The sequence below is a fragment of the Erythranthe guttata genome, chromosome 6 (genome assembly GCF_056151865.1).
Source record: "Erythranthe guttata isolate IM_541 chromosome 6, IM_541, whole genome shotgun sequence".
NCBI lineage: Eukaryota > Viridiplantae > Streptophyta > Magnoliopsida > Lamiales > Phrymaceae > Erythranthe > Erythranthe guttata.
The window spans coordinates 15,538,764-15,562,327 of record NC_142538.1 but is presented as its reverse complement, the minus strand read 5'-3'; the positions used below and the strand labels follow the sequence as shown (position 1 = coordinate 15,562,327).

General features: G+C 35.8%; 3 protein-coding genes across 12 annotated transcripts; 2 read left to right on the top strand and 1 right to left on the bottom strand.

Moving 5' to 3' along the window:
* The first annotated feature begins 6,796 nt into the window (after positions 1 to 6,796).
* Positions 6,797 to 10,308, top strand: LOC105958258 (uncharacterized). Its single transcript, XM_088819080.1, has 3 exons — positions 6,797 to 7,500; positions 8,107 to 8,463; positions 9,487 to 10,308. Exons 1-3 carry the CDS (start codon positions 6,864 to 6,866, stop codon positions 10,248 to 10,250), a joined length of 1,758 nt encoding a protein of 585 aa, XP_088675206.1. The 5' UTR covers positions 6,797 to 6,863; the 3' UTR covers positions 10,251 to 10,308.
* A 2,463-nt stretch (positions 10,309 to 12,771) lies between these two features.
* On the top strand, positions 12,772 to 21,030 carry LOC105958287 (uncharacterized). 9 transcript variants are annotated; one of them, XM_012982293.2, is made up of 17 exons: positions 12,772 to 13,028; positions 13,598 to 13,672; positions 13,790 to 14,293; positions 14,458 to 14,701; positions 15,053 to 15,333; positions 15,981 to 16,142; positions 16,256 to 17,011; positions 17,114 to 17,202; positions 17,686 to 17,748; positions 17,844 to 17,932; positions 18,027 to 18,098; positions 18,336 to 18,929; positions 19,152 to 19,226; positions 19,402 to 19,472; positions 19,600 to 19,657; positions 19,809 to 20,028; positions 20,167 to 21,030. In XM_012982293.2, exons 3-17 carry the CDS (start codon positions 13,878 to 13,880, stop codon positions 20,763 to 20,765), a joined length of 3,789 nt encoding a protein of 1,262 aa, XP_012837747.2. In that variant the 5' UTR covers positions 12,772 to 13,028; positions 13,598 to 13,672; positions 13,790 to 13,877; the 3' UTR covers positions 20,766 to 21,030. The 9 variants fall into 9 exon arrangements, with proteins under 9 accessions (XP_012837747.2, XP_012837746.2, XP_088676065.1 ...); XM_012982292.2 differs by having other exon boundaries at positions 12,795 to 13,028; positions 17,111 to 17,202; XM_088819938.1 differs by having other exon boundaries at positions 12,887 to 13,028; positions 20,164 to 21,030.
* A 346-nt stretch (positions 21,031 to 21,376) lies between these two features.
* On the bottom strand, positions 21,377 to 23,564 carry LOC105958288 (uncharacterized). Of its 2 annotated transcripts, none has more exons than XM_012982294.2 (5): positions 23,398 to 23,564; positions 22,717 to 22,849; positions 22,265 to 22,509; positions 21,792 to 21,963; positions 21,377 to 21,664 (listed from the first exon to the last, which is right to left on the bottom strand). In XM_012982294.2, the coding sequence occupies exons 1-5, from the start codon at positions 23,517 to 23,519 to the stop codon at positions 21,443 to 21,445; spliced, it is 894 nt and encodes a 297-aa protein (XP_012837748.2). In that variant the 5' UTR covers positions 23,520 to 23,564; the 3' UTR covers positions 21,377 to 21,442. The 2 variants fall into 2 exon arrangements, with proteins under 2 accessions (XP_012837748.2, XP_088676067.1); XM_088819941.1 differs by having other exon boundaries at positions 21,575 to 21,708; positions 23,398 to 23,560.

Sequence of the window (23,564 nt, the reverse complement as noted above, 5' to 3'; positions counted from 1 at the left end):
CCGCACGGTTGAACTCCCTTCAACGCTGAATCCCTCAGTCGGCGGATCGATCTCCTCCCGAGATCTGTTTAAGCCCCTCTCCCGAAGAACCGATCTTCTTTTTGTATAGAAGAAGCAAACTTGTGATTCTCCTTGAATCTGTGTCTTCACCACAAAGCCTTGAAGCCGGTATATTTTCTATGAAAATCACGTATCACGATGGAGCAATAAAAACGAGAGAGAAAAAAAATATTTCTCTGAAATCTTCTCTCGATTAACAAGACGCTCCAGGAGTAGCAAATATAAGAGCGGAAAAATATAATTTTTCTTCTCCAACAAAAGGCGTGCTACAGCAACCAAGAAAAGGGAGATCGGCTTCTCTCCAAAAACGACGCCAATAAAAACGAGAGTAAAGAAAATATTCTGCGTAAATTTTTCTCTCAAAGAAGACGTGAGATCTGAGGCGCCGTATTGCTGTATTTATGCTTCTACATGTTATAAGAATCCTACAAGGAAAAAAGAGTCCATTAGGGTTAGGAAACTCTTAATTACGTAGGAAATAATATTTTCAAAACAAGGAAACTCTTTAGAAGAATAATTCCTATTATAAATCAATTAATGACAAATTAAAAGAATTAAAAGTTACAAGGACTCTTCCCTTCTTTAGCTCATGGTATATGAAAACTTGTGGCACAAGTTTTATTAATTCTCGTACAATTAGAATCCATAGGATTCTAACAATCTCCCCCTTTGTCGTTTATTGATTATAATTATTTTGTCCCGCTGAGTAAAAAACCTGAAAATAAAACAATCAGATGATTAGACCGAAGCAAATAAAACGAAAGACCATCATCAACTCTTTTTAACAACAAGAGTGGCATCAACTGCTGCAACAGTAAGTGCCACAGTTTCAGCAACTGTTCCCACAGTAGTGGCTTTGACAGGTGGTTCACAACGGAGTCAGCTCCCCCTGCATGTGTATCTCCCTCTGTGAATGATCCTTAGGCAGCTCCTCTTGTAAATGCATTCATACTCCCCTTTGCTTACTTGGCTTGGTAGACTTGGGAGGCGGTGGATGACGACGTGGTAAATTATCCACGTGATAAGAGACTCAGCAAATAACATCGGCATTATAGCTCCTCCTTTTATATTCTTGTGAAGACCTAAACCAATTAATGACAATAAACATCTCCATAGAATTTCACTTGGTGTTGTGGACTTAGAATCCCACGAGATTCTAACACTCTCCCCCTTTGGCATTGATTGGTCAGAATATTTACTCCCCCCTAACTATATGATACATGCATGAACAAGGGTTAGCAAATTCAGAATAACATCTGCACATCTAAACTGTTGCAACAGTTTATCAAACAGTTCACCAGATAGTGTAAACCGTAAATAAACCATAGTTCCAAAATAAAAGCAGATAATTCGTTCAAGATAAGCACGAGATAAAAGGATATGCAGTAGCAGAAACAACTTCTCTTCACAATGCTTATTATTTGTCCTATATCGCTGTTCCAGCAACTGTCTCATGCACTGTCGCAACAGTTGTCGGAACTCCCCCTGTGTTCATGCCATCGTTACTGTTCTTTTCTCCTGTTCTTTTCTCCCCCTTTCTGGGCAATCACCATGCAGATATAACTCAACATGGACTAATGATCTTGATGATTCAAGCAAGCTGTTCAAACACTTAACAAAAAGATTGAAACGAAGAGAGAATCTTGGAAGTAAGTGAGAAGAATCACTATACATAACGTGCACAGAAAATCACAAACTCACAAACTCAATACCACACGATAATTGCAATGCGAAAATCAAAGGATAGTGATATCAAATCCAACATTAAATAGCAAAGACTACAGACTTTGCCAAACTTCATAAGAAACGTGGAAATGTGAGGAATAAGCCCAATCGATCCGGTTGCAACAAAAAATCAAATTTAACCGGCACATAAACAAAAATCCCGTCTTTTTTTTTTTTTTTTTTTTTTTTTTTTTTTTTTTTTTTTTTTTAAATGCCTAATGCAAGACAAGAAGTAAACATGAAAAATAAACATGAGTGAAGAGACATATGTGAATAGGATACTGTATGGACAAACAAAACATATGGGATTTATCTTCACATTCACGATAAGCGCAATCCCCAAAAATCCGACTGCCAATGCAACCAATAAACTTAATAATCCCAAGTCAAACACAAAGATGCTCTTATTAGGTAGCGTACACACACGTCTAATGGTAGCTTTTTCCCATGAAAAACAGAGCAATTAAAAGGAACGAGATTATGTTGGTCGTGCAATGTGTAGTCCCCTGGGCTTTCTAATTGAGCTTTGTAGTAAGTGTTCGGTCAAGTGGTTTACTGGCTCGACTCAACTAGGCTTCGAACTATTCACTGACCATATATATAATTTATATTGGCCGTGCAATGTGTAGTTCCCTGGGCTTTCTAATTGAGCCTTGTAGCGAGCTTTCGGCCACGTGATTTACTGGCTCGACTCAAAAAGGCTTCGAACTATTCACTGACCAAATGGTTGTAGATATATATATATTAATAACAGTAGTTCAAGAGTAGCTTTCACTCATTAAAAGAGGCAGCTTTTCCCTATAAAAACATCCAACCATGACAAGACTATTCAGAGAAATAAATAAGTTGGAGCCTTTTAAGTAATCATTTTGGGAATTGGTGAAGTTCTACCCCACAAAATTTAGAAATACACGAAGTATCAAATTCACATTTGTCTCAATCATATGCAGTATGCTTAATGCAGGTCCTATATGAGATGCAAAAACATATGAAGTGTCCTACCTCTAAAAGTTGCAAGTCTGGACACACAGACAGTTGCAACAGTTCATGCAACTGCATCAGATTAAACAACATAAATTCCCAGCGATTTTCGCAAGGAATCAAATTTCTGTGCATCAATGGTTTTTGCAAAAGCATCAGTTAATTCATTCTCCGTTGCACCATAATCAATTGAGACAACCCCCTTTTCGACCAAGCCCCTTATGAAACAATGACAGATATCAGTAAGCTTAGTTCTCGAATGCTGAATTGGATTCATAAACTTATTTTTCGCATTCAAATTATCACAATTCAGATTACCAAGTTTTTTATTCCCAAAACTAGCTTTGTCACCAGAACTAATGGAACAATTAGTACTATCATCACATGAGTTTAAAGAAGTAATGGCAGATAAACAATTAAGATCAGACTTCTTTACCCAGATTTTTTGTTGAGTTTTATTCACTAAATCAACCTTTATCTTGGGTTTTTGAGACGACACAAAAGTGTGATCAATTTTAGCGGAAAGTGGTGAGCGGGCCATTATTCTTTTAACCATTTTCAAGTACTTAAAACACCTGGGTCGTATATGACCAGAAACATGACAAAAATGACAGGTAGGAACAAAAACTTTTCTTTGAAATGGCTGTGTTGGTGCAACTGTCGCAACAGTTTGTGAAACAGTGGATTGTTTAACAAAATTGATTTTTCTTTTTGGATCTTCTTTCTGTTTCAATGCATCATTAGATAGCTGATTACCCCCTATACCTATACGACAGTAGTTCGGCTGATTTTTGTTCAAAATTTCATTCAAAGTTACTCTACCAGTATTAAACTTAGAAATAACATCTTGGGTTTGAGCAAATTTAGCCTGCAAGCTATCTATTTCTCTACTAGAAGAAATAACATTTTGTTCAAGAGTAGAAATTCTTACCTTTAACACTTTATTTTCCTCTATGAGAACATGCTTATCATTTTCAAGGCGCTTATTTACCTCAGATACTTCAAGCCACTTCCGGTACATTTTTTCATATACATCTTTCACCTCTTCAAGGGTTGGCTCTTCATCATCACTACTGCTCTCAGATTCACCTGCAAAATTAAATGATGAAGTCAGACTATTGTCCTTATTTAAAGATAATTCATCATACCTGAAATCTGTCGGACAGACTGTTGCAACAGTTCGTCCCTCGGTTCTGCTCATCGAAGTAGTACCGCTGAATGCCATAAAGTTAGTGGTTTGATCTCCTTTGTTGTTCTCATCCTCATCACTGTCCTCTTTATCACTCCAAACAGTGGTGAGTGACATCTTGTTTTTCTTCAAAGTGTTCGCACACTCGGCCTGAATATGTCCAAAACCCCCACACTCTCGACATTGCTTTCTCCTAGACTTTGCATCACCAAAATAACCATTATTAGAAAACTTTTTAAATTTGTTAGGGTTAACAGACTTACCTGATTGAGAGGAATTTTCTCTATTTTCAATTTTTTGACGCAGGCTTTCGAGGTTATTTGACATAATTGCTAAGGATTCTTCAACATCAATGTCACACTCATGAAATGTTTGGCCTTGTGAGATGCCATGGGAAGCTTCAGCTTGGAACGCCACATTCTTCACCTTTTTCTTTTCTCGAATATTTGCTCTAAAATTCATTTCTTGGGTTTGCAGTTTACCCATGAGTTCATCTAGCTTCAGTGTGTTGATATCTCTCACTTCTTCGATTGCTGCAACTCTGTAAGCGAATCTTTCTGGTAATGAACGTAGTGCCTTTCTTACCAACTTTGTTTCCGAGTATTGTTCACCTAGTGCATACGATTCATTTGAAATATCACACAGCTTAGCGTGGAAATCAGCAATCGTCTCGTCCTCCTCCATATGAAGACTCTCAAATCTCGTGGCTAGCATCTGCAGCTTAGATGTTTTAACAGTTGATGTGCCTTCATACGTCACTTGTAGGATCTCCCATGCCCTTTTTGCTGATTCACATGATGCTATCAGTTTGAACTGATTGTCACCAACGCCACTGAAAATTGAGTTTATCGCCCTTGAGTTGTAATTGGCAAGTGATATCTCTTCATTAGTCCATGCTTCTTCTGGTTTTACCGTTTGCATACCATCCGTTCCTTTAGCCATGGGTGGGGTCCAACCAGTCACGATAGCACGCCAAGCTCGTTCATCAACGGACTTGATGAACATCTTCATCTTCGATTTCCAGTAAGAGTAATTTGATCCATCCAAGAGAGGTGGTCGTACTGTAGACGCTCCTTCACGATGAAACATATCTGCACAAAACAAATTAAAAAATTAAATCCCAAAATCTCACTAAGTGTATCTAGTGACAGGCTCTTGATGCCAATTGATAGAATTTATTTCGTGCAGATATAAATTATTTGTGTCAGATTCAGTTTTTCGTTACTGTTGCGTGAAGAGTTGCAACAGTTCGTGAAACAGTTTGTAAAAACAGAAATAAACGAGACACAAATTTAATGTGGTTCGGATACAACTGTACCCTACATCCACGGGGACCTGCAAATAAAATTTACTAATTTTTAGTTTTACGAATACAATAATAGGACTTAATCAAAATACAAAGACTCCCTCTTTGTTGACGCCGTTCTTGTATACTACGCTGAATTATAAATCTTCAATTGCAGCACGTCCCTTGCTCCGCACGGTTGAACTCCCTTCAACGCTGAATCCCTCAGTCGGCGGATCGATCTCCTCCCGAGATCTGTTTAAGCCCCTCTCCCGAAGAACCGATCTTCTTTTTGTATAGAAGAAGCAAACTTGTGATTCTCCTTGAATCTGTGTCTTCACCACAAAGCCTTGAAGCCGGTATATTTTCTATGAAAATCACGTATCACGATGGAGCAATAAAAACGAGAGAGAAAAAAAATATTTCTCTGAAATCTTCTCTCGATTAACAAGACGCTCCAGGAGTAGCAAATATAAGAGCGGAAAAATATAATTTTTCTTCTCCAACAAAAGGCGTGCTACAGCAACCAAGAAAAGGGAGATCGGCTTCTCTCCAAAAACGACGCCAATAAAAACGAGAGTAAAGAAAATATTCTGCGTAAATTTTTCTCTCAAAGAAGACGTGAGATCTGAGGCGCCGTATTGCTGTATTTATGCTTCTACATGTTATAAGAATCCTACAAGGAAAAAAGAGTCCATTAGGGTTAGGAAACTCTTAATTACGTAGGAAATAATATTTTCAAAACAAGGAAACTCTTTAGAAGAATAATTCCTATTATAAATCAATTAATGACAAATTAAAAGAATTAAAAGTTACAAGGACTCTTCCCTTCTTTAGCTCATGGTATATGAAAACTTGTGGCACAAGTTTTATTAATTCTCGTACAATTAGAATCCATAGGATTCTAACACCCTCAATGTAAATAATCAGGTGTAGTCCCTACACACGCGAATAGACCTAGGATCGAATCTAGTGAGTTCCCTGCACCACAAGAAAGTACTTACGTTTGTTTGGTATTTTGTCATATATTGACTTTTACTCATGTGAACAATTTAGTTTCTTTTTATTCTGAAATCAATCATACTAGCATATTATACATTTTAGGGTAAATTACACCTACACCCATAAGATATGGTTAAATAACTTTAAGGTCCATGTGGTATCGATAATTATACTCACCATCTGAAACATAATTAGAAACTCTAATGGGATAATGCATTGGATACGTTATTCCGATAGAGTTCTAAAGGATTATTAGTTTCACGAAGTGTTGGAGACAACAAAGAGCTATGGGTGATTTAAGAAATGTTGGGGGAGCCATGTCACCCCCTAACTCTATGTTGTCTCCACCAGTAGCTAAAAGTAAAAGTCCGTTAGAAAACTATATCGGAATAGCGTATCCAATGCATTATCCCATTAGAGTTTATAACTATGTTTCAGGGGTGAGTGTAATTATCGATACCACATGAACCTTAAAGTTATTTAAGCATACATTAGGGGTGTGAGTGTAATTTACCCTACATTTTATTTATATATATAGAGAGAGAGAGAGCGCTTCATCAGTTCTTGCTTGTCAAAACAAATATATATTAGTTTAGAATTTTCATCCCTAACTATATATATATGGAGAGATTTAATTCCAAATTTTTCCTTGTTGAAGTGCTCTTGTTGTTTCATTGTCTTATGACCTTAGCCATATCAAAAACCAGCAATATTGATCAATCTTCACTTCTTGCATTGAAATCCCACATCACTTCAGATCCTTACAATAGTCTTACGAATAATTGGACCACTAAAACCTCTGTCTGCAGTTGGATTGGAGTCACTTGCGATCTTCGCCACAATAGAGTGACCGGATTGGATATTTCCGATATGGGTCTTGTAGGCACAATCCCACCCGAAATCGGAAATCTTTCGTCCCTAGTGAAACTGAACATGAGATACAACTCATTCCACGGTCATATTCCTTTATCCCTTTTCAACATGTCGAGATTGCAAGATATTTCCGTCATGTACAATAGCTTGTCCGGAAGTTTACCAGACGACATGTGCAGCGGCCACTATAATATTCGCGGAAGCCTCAGAGTACTTCGTCTATCTTTCAACAACTTTAACGGCGAAATACCTTCGAGTTTGGACCGATGTTCGCGGCTTGAATTCATCTCGTTGCATAAGAACAATTTTGTCGGAAATGTGCCGAGACAGATTGGCAATATGACGCGGCTTCGGCAGTTATATCTTTGTTGGAACAACTTAACTGGTAAGTTCATCTAATTATTGTGGGTTTTTTTTATTTTCTTGTTCTAGCTCAGGTTGGGACCGAGAAAGAATATTAATTAAACGAGGTTATTAATTTTATCGAGGTTCTGTTGTATGTAATTTTTATTAATTAATAATAAGTTATATATTAAGTAAAATCATACGTAATCACGTGCACGTAGTGCTTGCTAGTTATTTTGCTTATATTCCAAATTTTGTTATCGTTTGAGAATACATAACTTTGTGTTTGTTTATGAGTTTATCATTTTAAAATACCTCTCCTATTTGTTTTTCAAAAACTATGGGTGGAAATCAGACAAATCGAATAACAAAATACACCTTCGGAAATTTCTAATTTTTTTTCTTACTGAAAAATGAAATTTGATTCCATTAATTTCAAAAATTGAAAAATTCATTCCAATCTCGAATTTCTTTTTTTTTCAAAACAAGAAAAAATCGACATTGGAAGTATTCCAGAGATCTCAATTTCGGCCAATTTTTTATTTATAAATAAATTTAAATTAATTTTGTTTTTTCCTGAGATGTAACATTAATTCACACATTAGATATTAATTGAATTATTTTTCATGATCTTGTAATGTTTCAGGTACAATTCCGGAAGAGATCGGTAACCTTAACAACTTACGATCTTTGGGGTTGAGATCTAACAAGTTGACAGGGCCAATACCTCCAACCATTTTCAACATATCTTCCTTGAAAAATATCGATTTATCAATCAACAATTTATCGGGAAATTTGCCGGTCAACTTGTGCAAATATAGTCGGGTTTTGCTTTATTTGCACGACAACATGTTCGATGGAAAAATACCATCCAATTTGGAAGCTTGTTCTAAACTTCAAGTGTTGTGGCTATCATCCAACAAGCTTATTGGACCATTGCCAACTCAAATCCGGAGCTTGACATCGCTTCACACGTTAGACCTAAACTCCAATTCTTTAACCGGTATGCTTCGAACTTCTTGAACATTTCATTTATCCGAAGCACAACGTAACTTATATACAGGCCATATTTGGAATTAGAATTGTTAAGTAGTTCGTTTAGTAAGTAGTTCGTTTAGTGAGTAGTCAGTGGTGGAGCCAGAATATAGTGTCGGGGGCAATGGCCCCCCAACATTTCTATAATCACTATTATTTTATATAGAAATTTATAAATTCTCGTGTGTGATAGCATTATCAGCCGCCTCCCAAAAAATATTTTAATGCATTCGACCCCACGGACAGTGTGGGAAGCTAGTGTAGGGCCGGGGGGCCATAACCCCCACCCCCCTCAAATTTTATATTTTCTTATTACTATATATGTATATATGATTTATTGGGTCTGTATTGTGCTTCTATAATTTTTAACAATTAATTTTATATAAAAAATAAAAATTAAGTATTTTTATTTGAAGAAAACAAAGTAAAATAATAAACGAGTCTAACAAACAGTAAGAAGTTATGAATTGAACGAGGGGCGAGTCCACCCTTGGTGAATGATGGAATCAAACCCACCCTCAGTTGAATTTTTTTCCCACTATATTACACCTATATATTTATTAAGTCCACCTAATTGTTATTATTTAGTTCACCCAAAACCCAAATTAATGCAAAAAAATGTCCTTCGTTTGTATTTTCCCATCTTCTAGTTTTGTCAAAAAGAAGAAAAAAAATCCTAGTCTTTTTTCCAAGGGCGTTGCCCCGAACCCCTGAATGTTTAATATCATCATGTAACAATATCTTACGTTCGCCACTCTTGAAACAATCATTGTTGTCATTAATTTATTTACATTGTTTTTTATTTAAAATTGTTGTATATTCGACCCTCTTAGTGATGAATTCCTGGCTTCGCCACTGTCCACGGACTTCAATTCCTAGCTCTGCTAGGGTATACGGTTGTATTCTGCACTTTGTTTTCAACAATAACGAGTATTAACTTCACAATTTTGATATATCTATATATATATATATATATATATACATCTTTCAGGTAACATTCCTTGGGAGTCATTTCGAGCAAATATCGGAGTAGTCGATCTTTCGAACAACAAACTTTCGGGTATAATAACTTCCACAATCGGAAATCTATTAAACGCATCATCCGTAATACTCCATTCCAACAAATTAAGAGGAGAGATTCCATCATCCATTTGCAACTTAAAAACCCTTAAATATCTCCATCTATCACATAACAACTTGGAAGGGCAAATCCCACATTGTTTAGGAAATTTGAGACTATATTTAAATATCGTGAATTTGGCTCGTAATAGCTTCACGGGACACATACCTTCGTCTCTCGGAAACATTCGTGCGCTCGAATCGTTGGACCTGTCTTCGAACCAGTTGGTCGGGGAAATTCCGTTGCAACTGACAAAGCTGACGTTTCTTACTAAATTAAATGTTTCATTCAATAACCTTGTCGGAAAGATACCTCAATCTAGTACCGGCCAGTTTCCTACGTTCGATAATAGCTCGTACATAGGAAACTCCGAATTGTGCGGATTCCCATTGACGAAAAAGTGCAAATTACACGACAATGTACAAAATCTTCTCCCAATGTTGCCCCAAGATGACAAATCGGGTTTTCTCGACGGTTTTAGTTGGGAAGCTATTCTTTTGGGGTATGGATGTGGGGTTGTAATTGGAATTACGATGGGTTATTTTATTTTTCGGTATCGTGAGATGCCGAAATGGTTCGTTAAGCATAAGATGAATGGATACGGAAAAAGGAATGTAACACGGCGAAGAATTTAATTAGTTGAAGTTGCAAGTTTTGTATTGATTTTAATTTGATGTAACTATACATAAGGACCATGTCTCTACTATATATTCCATATTTGAAGTTAATTTTATGAATTTCGAAATTCGCCGCTTCCGATTTTTCGCATCATCATATCAAATTGCATGTTTTTTTTGTTTAACAAAAGAAAACACAATTCTGTTAATGCATCAAAATTACAACTTTAGTATACGGGTAGTTACAAAATTTGGAGTAAGTTTTCGACAAATTTTGGTTCAAAATAGGATACATAAAACTCGGACATGAGTCAAAAAACAAAACATCACACCGGTTTGCCAAAAGAACACCCTCGTTAATTATTTTCTATATTCGTTTCAGTTCCAGATTTGCGAATTGTGCCGACGAACGGAAACATGATGTTTTCGAGAGAAAAAACTAGGGGCAAATTAATGATCATTCTAATAATCCCTTTGATTTTAAAAATGGGGAACATTTTGTACCCTGCTTGTTTGAGGTTATTAATTTGGTTTATGGAAAAACATTAATTTGTTTAGGAGCTCCTAATCAAAGTTGTTTAGATACAGGTTGTTAAGTTGTTAAATGGCTCTGACATGCTAATAAAACTTATAGAGTAAACTGCAAAAAATACACTTGTCTAATTAAATAGTACAAAAACCCCATATGATAAATAAACTTGCAAAATCAACCCTCAGAAATTTAGTCAAAACCCCCTGGTTGACTTTTGTGTGGCCCACTCACTGGATTTGTGGCTGCTACGTGAAATGACGAAATTGTCCCTCAAAATGTATTTATATGTATATATATTTTCTTTTTCATTTGATTGTTTAGAAATTAAATATTATTAAAAAATTAGTAAACAATTACATTGAAAAATTATTAAAAATTTAGTAATCAAATTAAGTATAGGTTTTTTTAAACCCATAATAATGAAATTTAAGTTTTCTTTTGATGTAGTGATAACTTAAAATATAAATAGAAATTATCGGGAGAATTACACTTTTGGTCATGCATATTTGGCCAGATTACACTTTCGATCACTGTTGTTTCAATGTAAACAAAGTTCACCACCAAGGAACAATTTTAAACGCTATCGGTCCCTGCCGTCACATGACCGTTAGCAAGTGACGTAAAACACTATTATGGGCCAAAATTTAAATTTAATTTTTTTTGGGGTTGGAAAGTAATTTAAAAAATTAATAATAGAAAAAGAAGAAATTAACTAAATAAATTATTTTTTAAAATTAAAAACTCTCTGACACCATAAAAACAAATCCCCACAATTGAAACTCCTCAAGAACCAACCACAAATATATATATATATATATATATATATATATATATATATATATATATATATATATATATATATTAAGAAAATCCCAAACCGAAAAAAAATTAATTAAATATTTTTGGGGCTGGAAAATAATTGAAATTTTAAAATATGCTACTTATAATTAAAATTTTAATAATATTAAGTATAAATGTAATTTCTAATTACAATTTTTTTTTGGATAAGAATTTAAAAATCTTATCCAAAATAAAAGAAACTCATAAATTTTGGGTGATATTTTTAGGGTGGGAACATAAATGCAAATTTACATAAATTTAAAAAGGAAAAATTATAAAAATAATTTCCAGATTAGAATTTCTTTTTTCAAAAAATTTGGGTGAAATTTTTAGATTGTGGAAAATAAAATTAGGGAATAAACATGAAAAAAAAATTGAGAGTAAATTGAGTGCAAGAGAGAAAGAAAGAGGCACACTTTTTATATATAACCATGATAGTATTTTTGTCTGAAATTGTCCAATATCTAGTGCAATAGTCGGTTAACTTTGAAAATGGATGGATTCTTTAACATAGTTTAACGGCCAAGGCTATTTTGTCGCATTTTATAGTACATGGGGTATAGGCGACACTGATGATAGTACAAAAGTGTAATTTGCATTTAACCCTTTTATAGCGAATTAAAATGTATTTAATTCTAAAAACACATATAAAATATAACTTCACTATTCATAAATTCAAAAAGAATCCTTTATGGTGATTAGTGTCACGAACTTCCATAACAATGCATACGACGTAATACTTTTACAGTAAAACGACATAAGTTCAATAAATACAATTTTTAACGTTACCGACAGCTTTAAATAAAGTACATTTTGAGTCGACATCCGTCGACCGTAGATCAAAATACACGTATTGAGTCGACATTTGTTAACCCGTGTAAAAGTCAAATCCCATTTTATACCCATATCTAAACAAACTAGTGAACATTCCCTTTTAAACCAAACACCAAGCCAAAAGGATCTAAAATCCATGACATCTTTTATAAACATCAAATGTGCAAGAATCCATTGGTCAAACTCAAACCTCAACACAAAGTCCTCATAACTACCACATTTGTCTTAACAACAAATTCCCCCAAAAAATAATTATTTTTTGTCAAAAAAAAAATTAAAATAAAATAAAAAAACTCACTAAAATTAGATTCACTAGCAAGAACACTAAATTCTAGGGCTCTTGTACTTGTACCTGCACCCAATCCCATTCTATTCTTTCCCCTAAAATGTAGCAAGTGGGCCCCCTTCTTAGTTGTTACTATATATACGCCGAAAAATATTTAGTGACGAAATAACAAGAGAATAACAAAACGAGCTGCACACACAGTTTCCTTACACTCGTGTTTTCTCTCTCTGCTTTCTCTCTCTACTTTTTTCTTCCTTTTCGCCACTGTTTCTCTCTCTTGATCCCTCTGGATCAGCGAATGCAGGTTAGCTTCTGGCCTCTACTCATGCTCCTTTGATTGAATTGTGCTGGAGGTTGCGTAATTTTGTCGAATTTGGACGAAGTCATGGAATTGTGAATAAACCCTAATCTTTGCTCCTCGCTCAATTAAGCGGTTTGATCGTCTCAATGGAATCTCGAAATGTTTTGTTGCGTGCTATGTGTCAGTTTTCTCTTTGATTTGACCTTTTTTTTTTTAATTTCTGTTTGCTGAATTTAGTTAATTCACTGTTTAATTTTTATGTTCCTGTTTTGCTTGGACGTAAGACGACGTATCAATGGCTACTAATGCGCTTGATAATTGTCTTTAATTTAAAAATAATATTTTTCGTTGAATTTAAGTTCGAATTTTATTTTTTTACCACCAAAAGAGAATTTATGAAGGTTGCATATTTTTTTTGGTGATGTGGAGTGAATTGATGGATTTTCATATTGTTCTTGTGGTAAAAAAAAAAATTAATTTGCGCTGCTCGTTATAGAATTGTTGTTTTTGGTCGTGCCAGTGTTTAGAAATCTGTTCCTATCTGAGTTTTTTAGCTGTAAATCTTTTTTCAGGTGGAATACACTAGTTATCGCATATTTGCTATTATAGTTAACTCCCGGTAGGATCTCCGAAAATCGTCTTGATTGGTAAGATGTGTTAGACTAGTAGTTTATTTCCCCATCGGAGCTCAGAAATCATCTTAATTTCTAAGAAGTACTATTGTTTGATTTTTGCTGACGATCTTGGTGACTTGTTTTTCTTAGGTTTTGGTGGTTTGTAGCTGCTTAAGTAGCTGGTAGATTTATTTAGGGGAAACATTTCTACGGATATGAGGTCGTCTTCACCGTAATAATGGCTGGAAATGCGAGATATGAGATGACATCAGCTAGCCCCGACTCCGGTTTTGCAGGGAACAGCCAAAATGGGCAAAGGGGGTACTCTGCTGCCACATTGGATAGGTCTACGAGTTTCAGAGAGAGTACCGATAGCAAGAACTTTACTTCGGGAAAGGCAAATTCTAGGGGGAGTGCTTCCTCTTCAGGCGATGTGACTGCATTAACACAATGCCTGATGTTGGATCCAGTTGCTTTATGTGATCTGAAGCATCCGCGGTCCAATGAATTAAAGAGGCTTCTGGGATTTTCTGTTGGGAGCGGTTCAGAAGAAAATTCTTTTAGTGCTACTCATCTGAAGAATACATCTCCAGTGGCTGTGGAGGAATTGAAGCGATTAAGAGCAAGTGTCGCTGATACTTGTGTTAAAGCCAGGTAAAAAAAATGTGCTTTTATATGTTGTGGTCGACTATCCCGTTTTTAGTAATTTGAAACATTTGCGCTTAATTGAAAATTGTGCACTCATGATATTATGAGCTTTAGTAATTATCCTCTTCTGTGTATTCTGTAGTTATATATTCTTTTGTTTTTGTTGCCAGTGGTAGAGCAAAAAAGTTGGATGACCATTTAAGTAAGCTGAACAAATTTGTTGAGTCCGTTTCCTCTAAGAAGCAGCAGCAAAGGAATGAGATTCTTACAAATGAACGATCCAGTGGTTCAAACTTGAAGAGTGGATCTCTGATGCATCGAAATCCTTCGGAATTTGGAAATCAGAAATTTGATGATCGGCCTAAGAATGGTGGAGTGAATAAGCGATTACGGACATCAGTGGCAGAAACTCGGGTTTGTAGCTGCATGGTTTTAATTTTTTAATTTTTTGTGCTTTCAACATTTGCTGCTTTTAAGTTCTCATCTCCTCTACAAAAAAATAAAAGATCAGCATCAAATGAATTGTTTTGAAATCTGACTCTGAATACTTGGCACGACATTTGCTGCTTTAAAGTTCATAGCACTTTTTTAGTTTTACTAGCTTAGTAAAAAGTAAACGTTAGTTCTCATTGAACAATCTTGTGATTTGTAGTTGCCTAATTTTTATTACTCCAGTTTCGTCATTTATTATGCATTAAAAACTGTGTTATTTTTTTCTATTTCCTTTCATTAATTTTAAAAAGTTATTACTGTTTTCCCTATCAGGCTGAGTGCAGGAATAATGGAGTGCTAAGGCAGTCTTTAATGGTGACAAAAGAACGAGACCTGCTTAAAGATGTCAGTGCAGATTCTGATATTGTTGAGGAAAAAATAAGGAGATTGCCAGCTGGCGGAGAAGGCTGGGACAAGAAAATGAAAAGGAAACGCTCAGTTGGTGCTGTCTTTTCAAGATCTGTTGACAACGACGGGGAACTGAAAAGAACCATGCATAATAAGCTGACTAATGAATCAAGCCTGCAGTCTAGTGATTCCAACCTTAGTTTCAGGTCAGCTACTGTCATACAACCAAAAACTTTTATGTTCTTTGCAATTTTGCTGCTTGCTTTTTTTTTTTTTTTTTTTTTTTTGTCCGTATATGGTGTACTCTTTGCATATTGTTTTTATCACTGGAATTAAATTTTAATTTTGTTGTCTGTTTCTCTTAGTTTTTTTGGATGTTTTACCTGCTCTTGAAGAAACTGAACTCTCGAGTTTGTTTGAGTTAATAATTTTTTTTGTTTTTTGGATATTCTAATGAGAAATGATACTGTTATGTTTGATTTTATTGGAAACAAATTCATAACTTCATGATTTAGAGACATTAGATGCTCAAAGTTCCTTCTCAAGACGATTTTCACATCACTAGATTAAGAATTTGTTGACTGAATTTCACAAGATTTTTTTCCAATCTTTATGAAGGGAAGCAGCTTCGTCTATTTGTGTAATTGATAATGTTATTTATTGTTTCTATCTCTTCTGACACCTGCAAAGATGGAAAAAGATAAATATTCTATGATTTATTGAATCGATCATTGTTTCATCCAGCCAAATCAGTATCCCTGACTTGAGGCATAACTATATTTTCAATGAAATCTTTTGAATTGAGGATGATTTGTATATAACGAGTCTTTTATTTTGAAAACATGTTTCACAGATCAGGAGCTTCTGGTGGCAGTAACAAATTAGATGCTACATCATCTCCTGCTGGTTCTAATGCTCGTACAACCTTAAAAAATGAACAAGAAAAATCTACGCTCTCAAGGGATCTTTCTGCTGGACCAATTAAGGAGAAAATCTTAGGCAAATTAAATGTTAGGTACATGTCTATCAATTTGTGTATGATTCCAAAAGTCACCACTCTTTTTTTTTTTCTTTTTTTGAACTTAAACTGGATTTGCTGACGACGCCTGTGCTGGATTCTTCTTTTAGGATAAATAATCGTGAGGACAACAATGCCGTATGTCCTAGTCAAATATTAAAAGGGAAGGCTTCAAGGGCACCCCGAAGCGGCTCTATAGTTACAGCTAATTCACCATCTAACACCCTTCGTGTTTCTGGAACTTTGGAGAGCTGGGAACAGCCCCAGTCTGTAAACAGAACCCCTACAAATGGTGGGCCCACCAATCGGAAGCGTCCGGCGCCCGCCGGAGCATCATCTCCACCTATAACTCAATGGGGTGGTCAAAGGCCACAGAAAATGTCTCGAACAAGAAGGACGAATCTTATCCCTGTATCGAACCTTGATGATACACAGCTTCAACCTGAAGGATGTTCGCCTTCAGATTTTGGTCCCCGTGCTTCTTCTTTTTCGGTCAAGAGTTCAGCTAATGGAAACCAAAATTCTAATGTAAAAACCGAAATTAATGTTTCTTCACCCGCTAGATTCTCTGAAAGTGAAGAATCTGGTGCCGGTGATATCAGAATAAGAGAGAAGGGTTTAGGAAGTGAAGATGTGGAGGAAAGGGATGCAAGTACTGGTCAGAATGCTTCTTCTGCAATTCCGACAAAAAAGAATAAAGTTATGCTCAAAGAAGAAATCGGTGACGGTGTGAGGAGACAAGGGCGTAGTGGAAGGGTCTCGCCATTTTCTAGGTCTAGCATTTCGCCGAATGGAGAGAAGTTGGATAATTCGGGTCCGATCAAGCCTCCAAGAAATGCAAGATCTGGTTCTGACAAGAATGGAAGGTGCTCGGTTGTTTTTCTTTTCAGTTTATATTAATTATGTTTCTTGTAATGGACTTTTTTCCTCTTACCCATGAAAGAATTGTTGTCTTGCTGTTACAGCAGGTCAGGTCGTCCTTTGAAGAAGCTGTCAGATCGCAAAGGTTTTTCGCGTCTTGGTCACATGACTAACGGGGGTTCCCCTGATTGTAGCGGTAAACCTTGACATAATGCATCTCTATATTATTCTTTTGGATGTAGTTTTGTCCATTTCCTCTTTAATTCACTTCAATTTGATAGTGGGTGAAACTTGTCAGTCAGTCTTTGTTATTCAGCACGCTGCTTTTAGTGCAGGCCTCCCACTAATGCTTATTAATGTCTTTGATTTCTGAATTTATGGATTTGTGAACCAGTCCCGATGTATTATGTTTAAGTGGACTATCATAGCTCTAGGGTAGGATTAGTCTCGAACTACTACTCAACTTCTTTGGTTATTGAGATAATACAACCAATATAATTTACGAAAGACTTGATTTGCTGCTTAGTTTGGACTTATGTGAACATACCTGTTTCCTTGGACAATAATGGTTCTTCACAAAACCCTTGACAGAAGAAACAAATGGGAAGATGAAATCAGTTTATGTTTCCTGAATTTCTTTGTTATAAAAGTATATGCTAACGAACGATTACGTTTTCAGGGGAATCAGAGGATGACCATGAAGAGCTCTTAGTGGCGGCTAATCTCGCTTGGAATTCTAGTAGTATGCATTTAGTGTCGATTTCCTTTTTGTCCTATGTATGACCTTTCTCAAGTATGCTGGGTGAATAAATTTACTCCTATCTTTACTTGTTGCAGCTACTGCATGTACGAGTGCATTCTGGAAATCAGTTGATTCCTTGTTCGCTTCTATTGGCTCTGACGATAAATCATACTTATCAGAACAGGTGATTAAGTTAATTTGTTTTGGCAAATCATACGGCATTTGTGGCCAGCTGATTCCTAATAATTTGTTTTTCTGTTTTCGTTTTTTTTAATCAGCTAAAATTGTCTGAAGAATGCCCAAGTACTTATCAGAACTCCAGCGATGGCAATAACTTGCGAGTGAAGCTGGTTTGTAACTGCCACTTCACATCGTTTTTTGCCTGTGTCCGACCTTTTCCCATTATAATTATATGTTCTAATTAGAAAATCCAAGGGAGCCTTTGTACGAAGGAAGATAACACATGGACCACTTGTCCAGCACTTACTTTTCTTTGAAATATATCAGGAACAATTTGTTTGCACTTTGCATTATATCCCATTTCTGAATCGTTTTTTCTTATTCAAAGCATGCTCGTTTCTTATCAGGATGAATATGGCCATGAAGAAATTGCAGCATCTGACCCTACATCTTTTGGAAGATATAGACAGATGAATAACGTAACTGGGTTTAAAAATTCTTCAGATAGAATGGATTATGTTGAACAAATTCAAGATTCTCCAGAAGCAGAGAAGATATATGACAAAGTTACTCCGCTTTATCAAAGGGTACTATCAGCTCTTATTTTAGAAGAAGAAACTGAAGAATTTGAAGAAACTGGGTGTGGGAGACCGAGAAGTTTGGTTAATGATTCATACCTCCGTGAGCCAATACTTGGCTTTCAGACTCAGAGAAATTGCAATGCAGACATAATTGTTTCTTGTAATGGAAATGGAGACTTTGATAGGTACCCTAGCGCCCAGGATTATTTATTTAATGACGATCGGATGCAAATAGACGGGGGATATGTGCACTCTGAGGTTGAAGTGTTGGTTAGACTTTCAAGATGTGATTATGTCGTCCAAAGTCTACAGACAAATAATTGTGGCATTTCTCCCATCGACTGCCAGTATGAACAGATGCGTGTGGAAGAAAAGCTCGTGTTAGAATTACAGAGCATCGGACTATTTGTGGAAGCTGTGGTAAGATTCAAACTATTTCTTGAGACATGAGTTTAAAATAGAGCATAAGTTTCCATTGTCCTGTTCCTACTTGCTTGATTAATTATTTTCTTAGTGAGTTGCACATTTCAAAAGAGTGGCTACTTATACATGTGTGCGTAATTTATTGCCGGATTACCTCTGGGATCATCTTGGACTGCTTATGTAAGTACGTTGCCTTTCTTATTGGTTGACTTTTGACAGCCTGCTTTGGATGATAAAGAAGATGAACTCATTAACGATGAAATTGTTCAGCTAGAGAGAGAACTTCAGGAACAGGTGATCTTGCACACCATTCTGATTTCTTCCTCTCGTTCTCTTTTCTTTATACACGACTCCGTTTTTATGCTTCTTTTGTTTCTTAAAGTCTGACTGATTATGTTATGTCGTAATACTAATTTTTTTTTAAGATTTTTAATTATACTTGATCTTGTGTCTCATGCTTGACCTCCAGATTGAGAAGAAGAAGTCTTCTTTGAATAAAATAGACAAGGATATTCAAGAAGGCAAGGAAATCGTAAGAAGGTAAAATATGTGTTGTTTTTTTTTTTTCTTTTACATTTTTCATCAGTATTTAAATGATTTCTGACTAATTGCAAGAAAATCATTTGAATCATGTAAATGACGGATACAATTTTTATTGGCTTCTCAGGGACACTGAACAGGTTGCGATGGACAAACTTGTTGAGTTGGCGTACAAGAAATTTTTGGTTAGTATGAATTACTCTGAATCATTCAACTTTCCAACTTTCTTAAAGTCTTGTCGGTTAGAATTGCTGCACTGGCATTTTCTTTGTATATTAAATTTCAAAGCTACCTTCAGATTTCAGTAGTGATGATGTTTCCTATTATTATCGACAGGCAACTAGAGGAAGCTTCGCTTCTAAGCATGGGGTTGCCAAGGTGTCGAAACAAGTTGCTTTGTCTTTTGCGAAGAGGACGCTTTCTAGATGTCATAAATTTGAAGATTCAGGAGCAAGTTGCTTTTCCGAGCCTGCACTCAGAGATATCATTTTCGCCTCTCCTCCTCGCTTTGACGAAACTAAGCCGCTTACCGGTGCCACTGTGGCAGTCGCTAATGGTAAGCACTCGAATCTTGTAAACGCATTCAATGCAGGTCGTAGTTATGTCAATGAGTGATCTTAACAGTTATAGTGTGACAAAAACTCTTACCTCTATTTTAAATAACATGACAAATTTCATTTGTATGTTCAAGCAGATGCATTTGATCAGGATTTTGCTAGGAATGGGCCAATATCGAATCGAGCAAAGCGCAAGGAGCTATTGCTCGACGATGTAGGTGGTGCTGTATTTAGAGCTTCGTCCGCTCTCGGCATTTTGGACGGTACAAAGGGAAAGAGAAGTGAAAGGGATTCGACAAGAAATATGGTCGTTAAGACAGGACGCCCGTTAATGGGCGGCGCTAAAGGCGAGCGAAAGGCAAAATCGAAGCCAAAGCAGAGAACAGCACAGCTTTCCACATCAGCAAACGGGTTGGTCAACAAATTCACAGACAACAGCACTATTGAATTGGAAAATACTAATAATAAAGATACTAGGAAAAAGGATGTTAGATTTATGTCTTGTAATAATAACAATGTTCCTCCAGTTCCATCCAAGGAAACGAAGGAATCGATTATGGAGTTCGATAACTTGCCGCTAAACGGCATTGAGGGTATAGAGGAACTTGTTGTAGATACTGAAATAGGTGGGACACAGGATCTTAATTCTTGGTTGGATTTGGATGGGTTACAAGACCACGATTCTGCTGGGCTTGAGATACCTATGGATGACCTGGCGGAACTGAATATGTTCTGATAAATAATGTCCGCCTTGTTGTACAGCTTGTCGAAAATAATTAATTTAGCTACAGAAGAAACGATACTTTTTCCGAGTGGTGGGGGATTGGCTGTTGTTGTGCTGTGTTTAAGATATGTCTTCGCCAAATGGCAAATTGTAATTATACAAAAAAATTCTTGTAAACTTTTCCGCAAAGGTGTTGTGGAAATCCTTGTAGTTGATTTATTTCGAACGATGTTTTCCGTGTAAGAAGTATGAAAAGTTTTTTTAGTGGCAACATAAATCCTTGTATTTTTTTTCGCATTATGTTCGATCGACAATGCGTTCTGCCTATTTCTATTTTGCAGCTGTTATTTCAGATGTCTTGAAAAGGCATTTGAGCGTTGCCTGGAGTACGTCTTTTCGAGTTAAAGACGTGATCACATGCCCAAGGTAATAACTTTTATCGCTTTTTATTATTTTAAATATATATCAACATGAAATTAATTGTATTTCAATACTGGGTTTGCTAGTAGGAAGTCAGAGTCTAAGTTTGCGTTCGCGAGCATTAATTTAAATGTTTCCTTTCAGTGTAGGGTTATGTTTAGTTGTTATTTGTTTACTGTTTCGAATTGAACAGAAAATGCCCGTTTAAAGAAACAATTCGATATCAACTTTGTTTACTCCAAAATCTTACAGCTAAACGAAATAGATCCTTATTCTTCAGAAACGTGAGGTGCTGTCGGTAATATGTCAATGGATCTTCTGTCGTCAGTAAAATGACGCAATCGAACAAGATCTTCGACTCTTAGTAAAGTAAAACTCGGGTTTGGGAGATTGAGGCCTATATTGTACTCGTTTTCTTCAAACTCCGTCTGTTTTAATGTTGTCCTGTAACTAGCGATTGCACTCCTCGGGTGACCTCTAGCAATTGATATCTGAACCAAAAAGGTCAACCACGTTCGATCTTCAAGAAATTATGCTAATTGACCAAAATAGTTACAAATGGTGAATAAAAAAACAAGAACGTAACATAGTTTTATATGGGGATATGTTGGGACTAACCGAATGATTATTTCCGAGTTCCATAAGCCAAAATTTCCAATCTTTAAACTCTTGTCCGGCAACTTTGACAGATATATTATCCCAATTTGTGTGACGAAATTCAACATCGTCCAACTTGTAACCGACACCGCTCCCCACGGCCTTCACAAAAGCTTCCTTCAGGCACCAATATCTGCGTAAATGGCGATTATCGTAATAAACTCGAAGAAAAGCTTCAAGTATATGAAGCTTTTGATCATCAAAACAAGATTACTAAAAAATAAAAAAGTCCGAGTTATTAGTATTATTGTCATGCATATATATATATATATATATATATATATATATATATATATATATATATATATATATATATATATATATATATATATATATATATATATATATATATATATATATATATATATATATATATATATATATATATATTAATAATTAAGATGTTATGCGCCGAGGAAAAAAGATAAACGAACCTGTAAAATGTTTTCAGCATTTCATCAGAAGAGGCGGCGTTCGATATATGATACCATTCTAATCTTGAGAAATAAGTCGAGAAACTCTGTACAAATTGTTGAGCTGTTTCATTTATAGGTGCCGAATGAGAAACGATATCCAATCCCACAATGCATATAGGCTCAGACGCTATTGCAACATAATCACCCTGATGCGACACATTAAAATTAAAATTCGGAAATTCCATCTTCGATTTATCGCATACCTAGAGCATGAGACAACATAATTATCAGATAACAGCAGAAAATAAATAAATAATGCAGACAAGAACACGACATTTTCGTATTGTGAGAGTGAATTTTTTTTTTTTTCGTTTTTTTTTTTTTACGATTTCTGGTTATCGATCCGGATTGACTATGTTGTTGTTCTAGTAAAGGAGGAAAATAATTTATGAAAAAATGTAGATATATACCAAAAAGGGTTTCCCCTCGGGGGTTCGTCGGATAACGATGTCGTCGAACGGGATTCCCAATACTCGATTCACCAGGACATACTGAAGCAATCGGCTCACAAGTGCCCGTTTTCTATCCTCCAATTTCACAAACCTAAAATCAATCAAATGCAACTCAAATTAATCATCACATTTTATTCACAAAAGAAATGAGCTTTTCACACATTTGACAACAACATAGAAACTGAATTTTTTATTGGGTAAATTACGGTCACCCCCTGAGGTAAGATCAAATTACGAAAACCCCCCTCATGTTTAGGTAGTTACAACCATCCCCTCAACTATAAGTTCTCTTACACGTCAACCCTTAGGGTGTTAAACTCAACATAATCTTCTAAATTTCGTGAAATGTTCTCTAATTTCTATTCGTTTTGTGCAAAAATGCATTTTCTGATGCACATATTTACAAGTCAAAAGACACATCTATGAAATGTGGAGCTCGAATGGGGTGAAACAGATGCCAACTGGAGAATATTCCACATAATTTAGAAGATTCAACTAAATTTGACACCGCAAGGGTGAACTTGTAAGAAGATTCATAGTTGAGGGAGGTCAACTGTTTCTTGATTTCTCACTTAAAAAAAAGAAGAAATAAAAAAAAAAATCTGGTAAAATTGAGATGAGAAAACAAGATGAAGTGACCTGGTGATGGAGGAGTGGTCGCAGTGGGGAAGAAGAGAGATGATGAGAGAGAAATCTTCAGTTGAAGGTCTCCACTTTGAAATGTCGACAACCCATCTCTCTACACCTTTCCCAACTTCCATTTTTCCTTTTTTTTTTTATTATTACCAGAAAATTAAGACTGATTA

Coding starts and splice junctions, on each gene's coding strand:
- LOC105958258 (XM_088819080.1), top strand. CDS start 6,864: ATGGAGAGATTTAATTCCAAATTTTTCCTTGTTGAAGTGCTCTTGTTG. Junction 7,501..8,106: donor TTGTTGGAACAACTTAACTG/GTAAGTTCATCT, acceptor GTAATGTTTCAG/GTACAATTCCGGAAGAGATC. Junction 8,464..9,486: donor AAACTCCAATTCTTTAACCG/GTATGCTTCGAA, acceptor TACATCTTTCAG/GTAACATTCCTTGGGAGTCA.
- LOC105958288 (XM_012982294.2), bottom strand. CDS start 23,519: ATGGAAGTTGGGAAAGGTGTAGAGAGATGGGTTGTCGACATTTCAAAG. Junction 22,850..23,397: donor GACCACTCCTCCATCACCAG/GTCACTTCATCT, acceptor GATTGATTTTAG/GTTTGTGAAATTGGAGGATA. Junction 22,510..22,716: donor CCGAGGGGAAACCCTTTTTG/GTATATATCTAC, acceptor CTCATGCTCTAG/GTATGCGATAAATCGAAGAT.
- LOC105958287 (XM_088819934.1), top strand. CDS start 13,878: ATGGCTGGAAATGCGAGATATGAGATGACATCAGCTAGCCCCGACTCC. Junction 18,099..18,335: donor ATAACTTGCGAGTGAAGCTG/GTTTGTAACTGC, acceptor GTTTCTTATCAG/GATGAATATGGCCATGAAGA. Junction 19,473..19,599: donor GGCAAGGAAATCGTAAGAAG/GTAAAATATGTG, acceptor TTGGCTTCTCAG/GGACACTGAACAGGTTGCGA.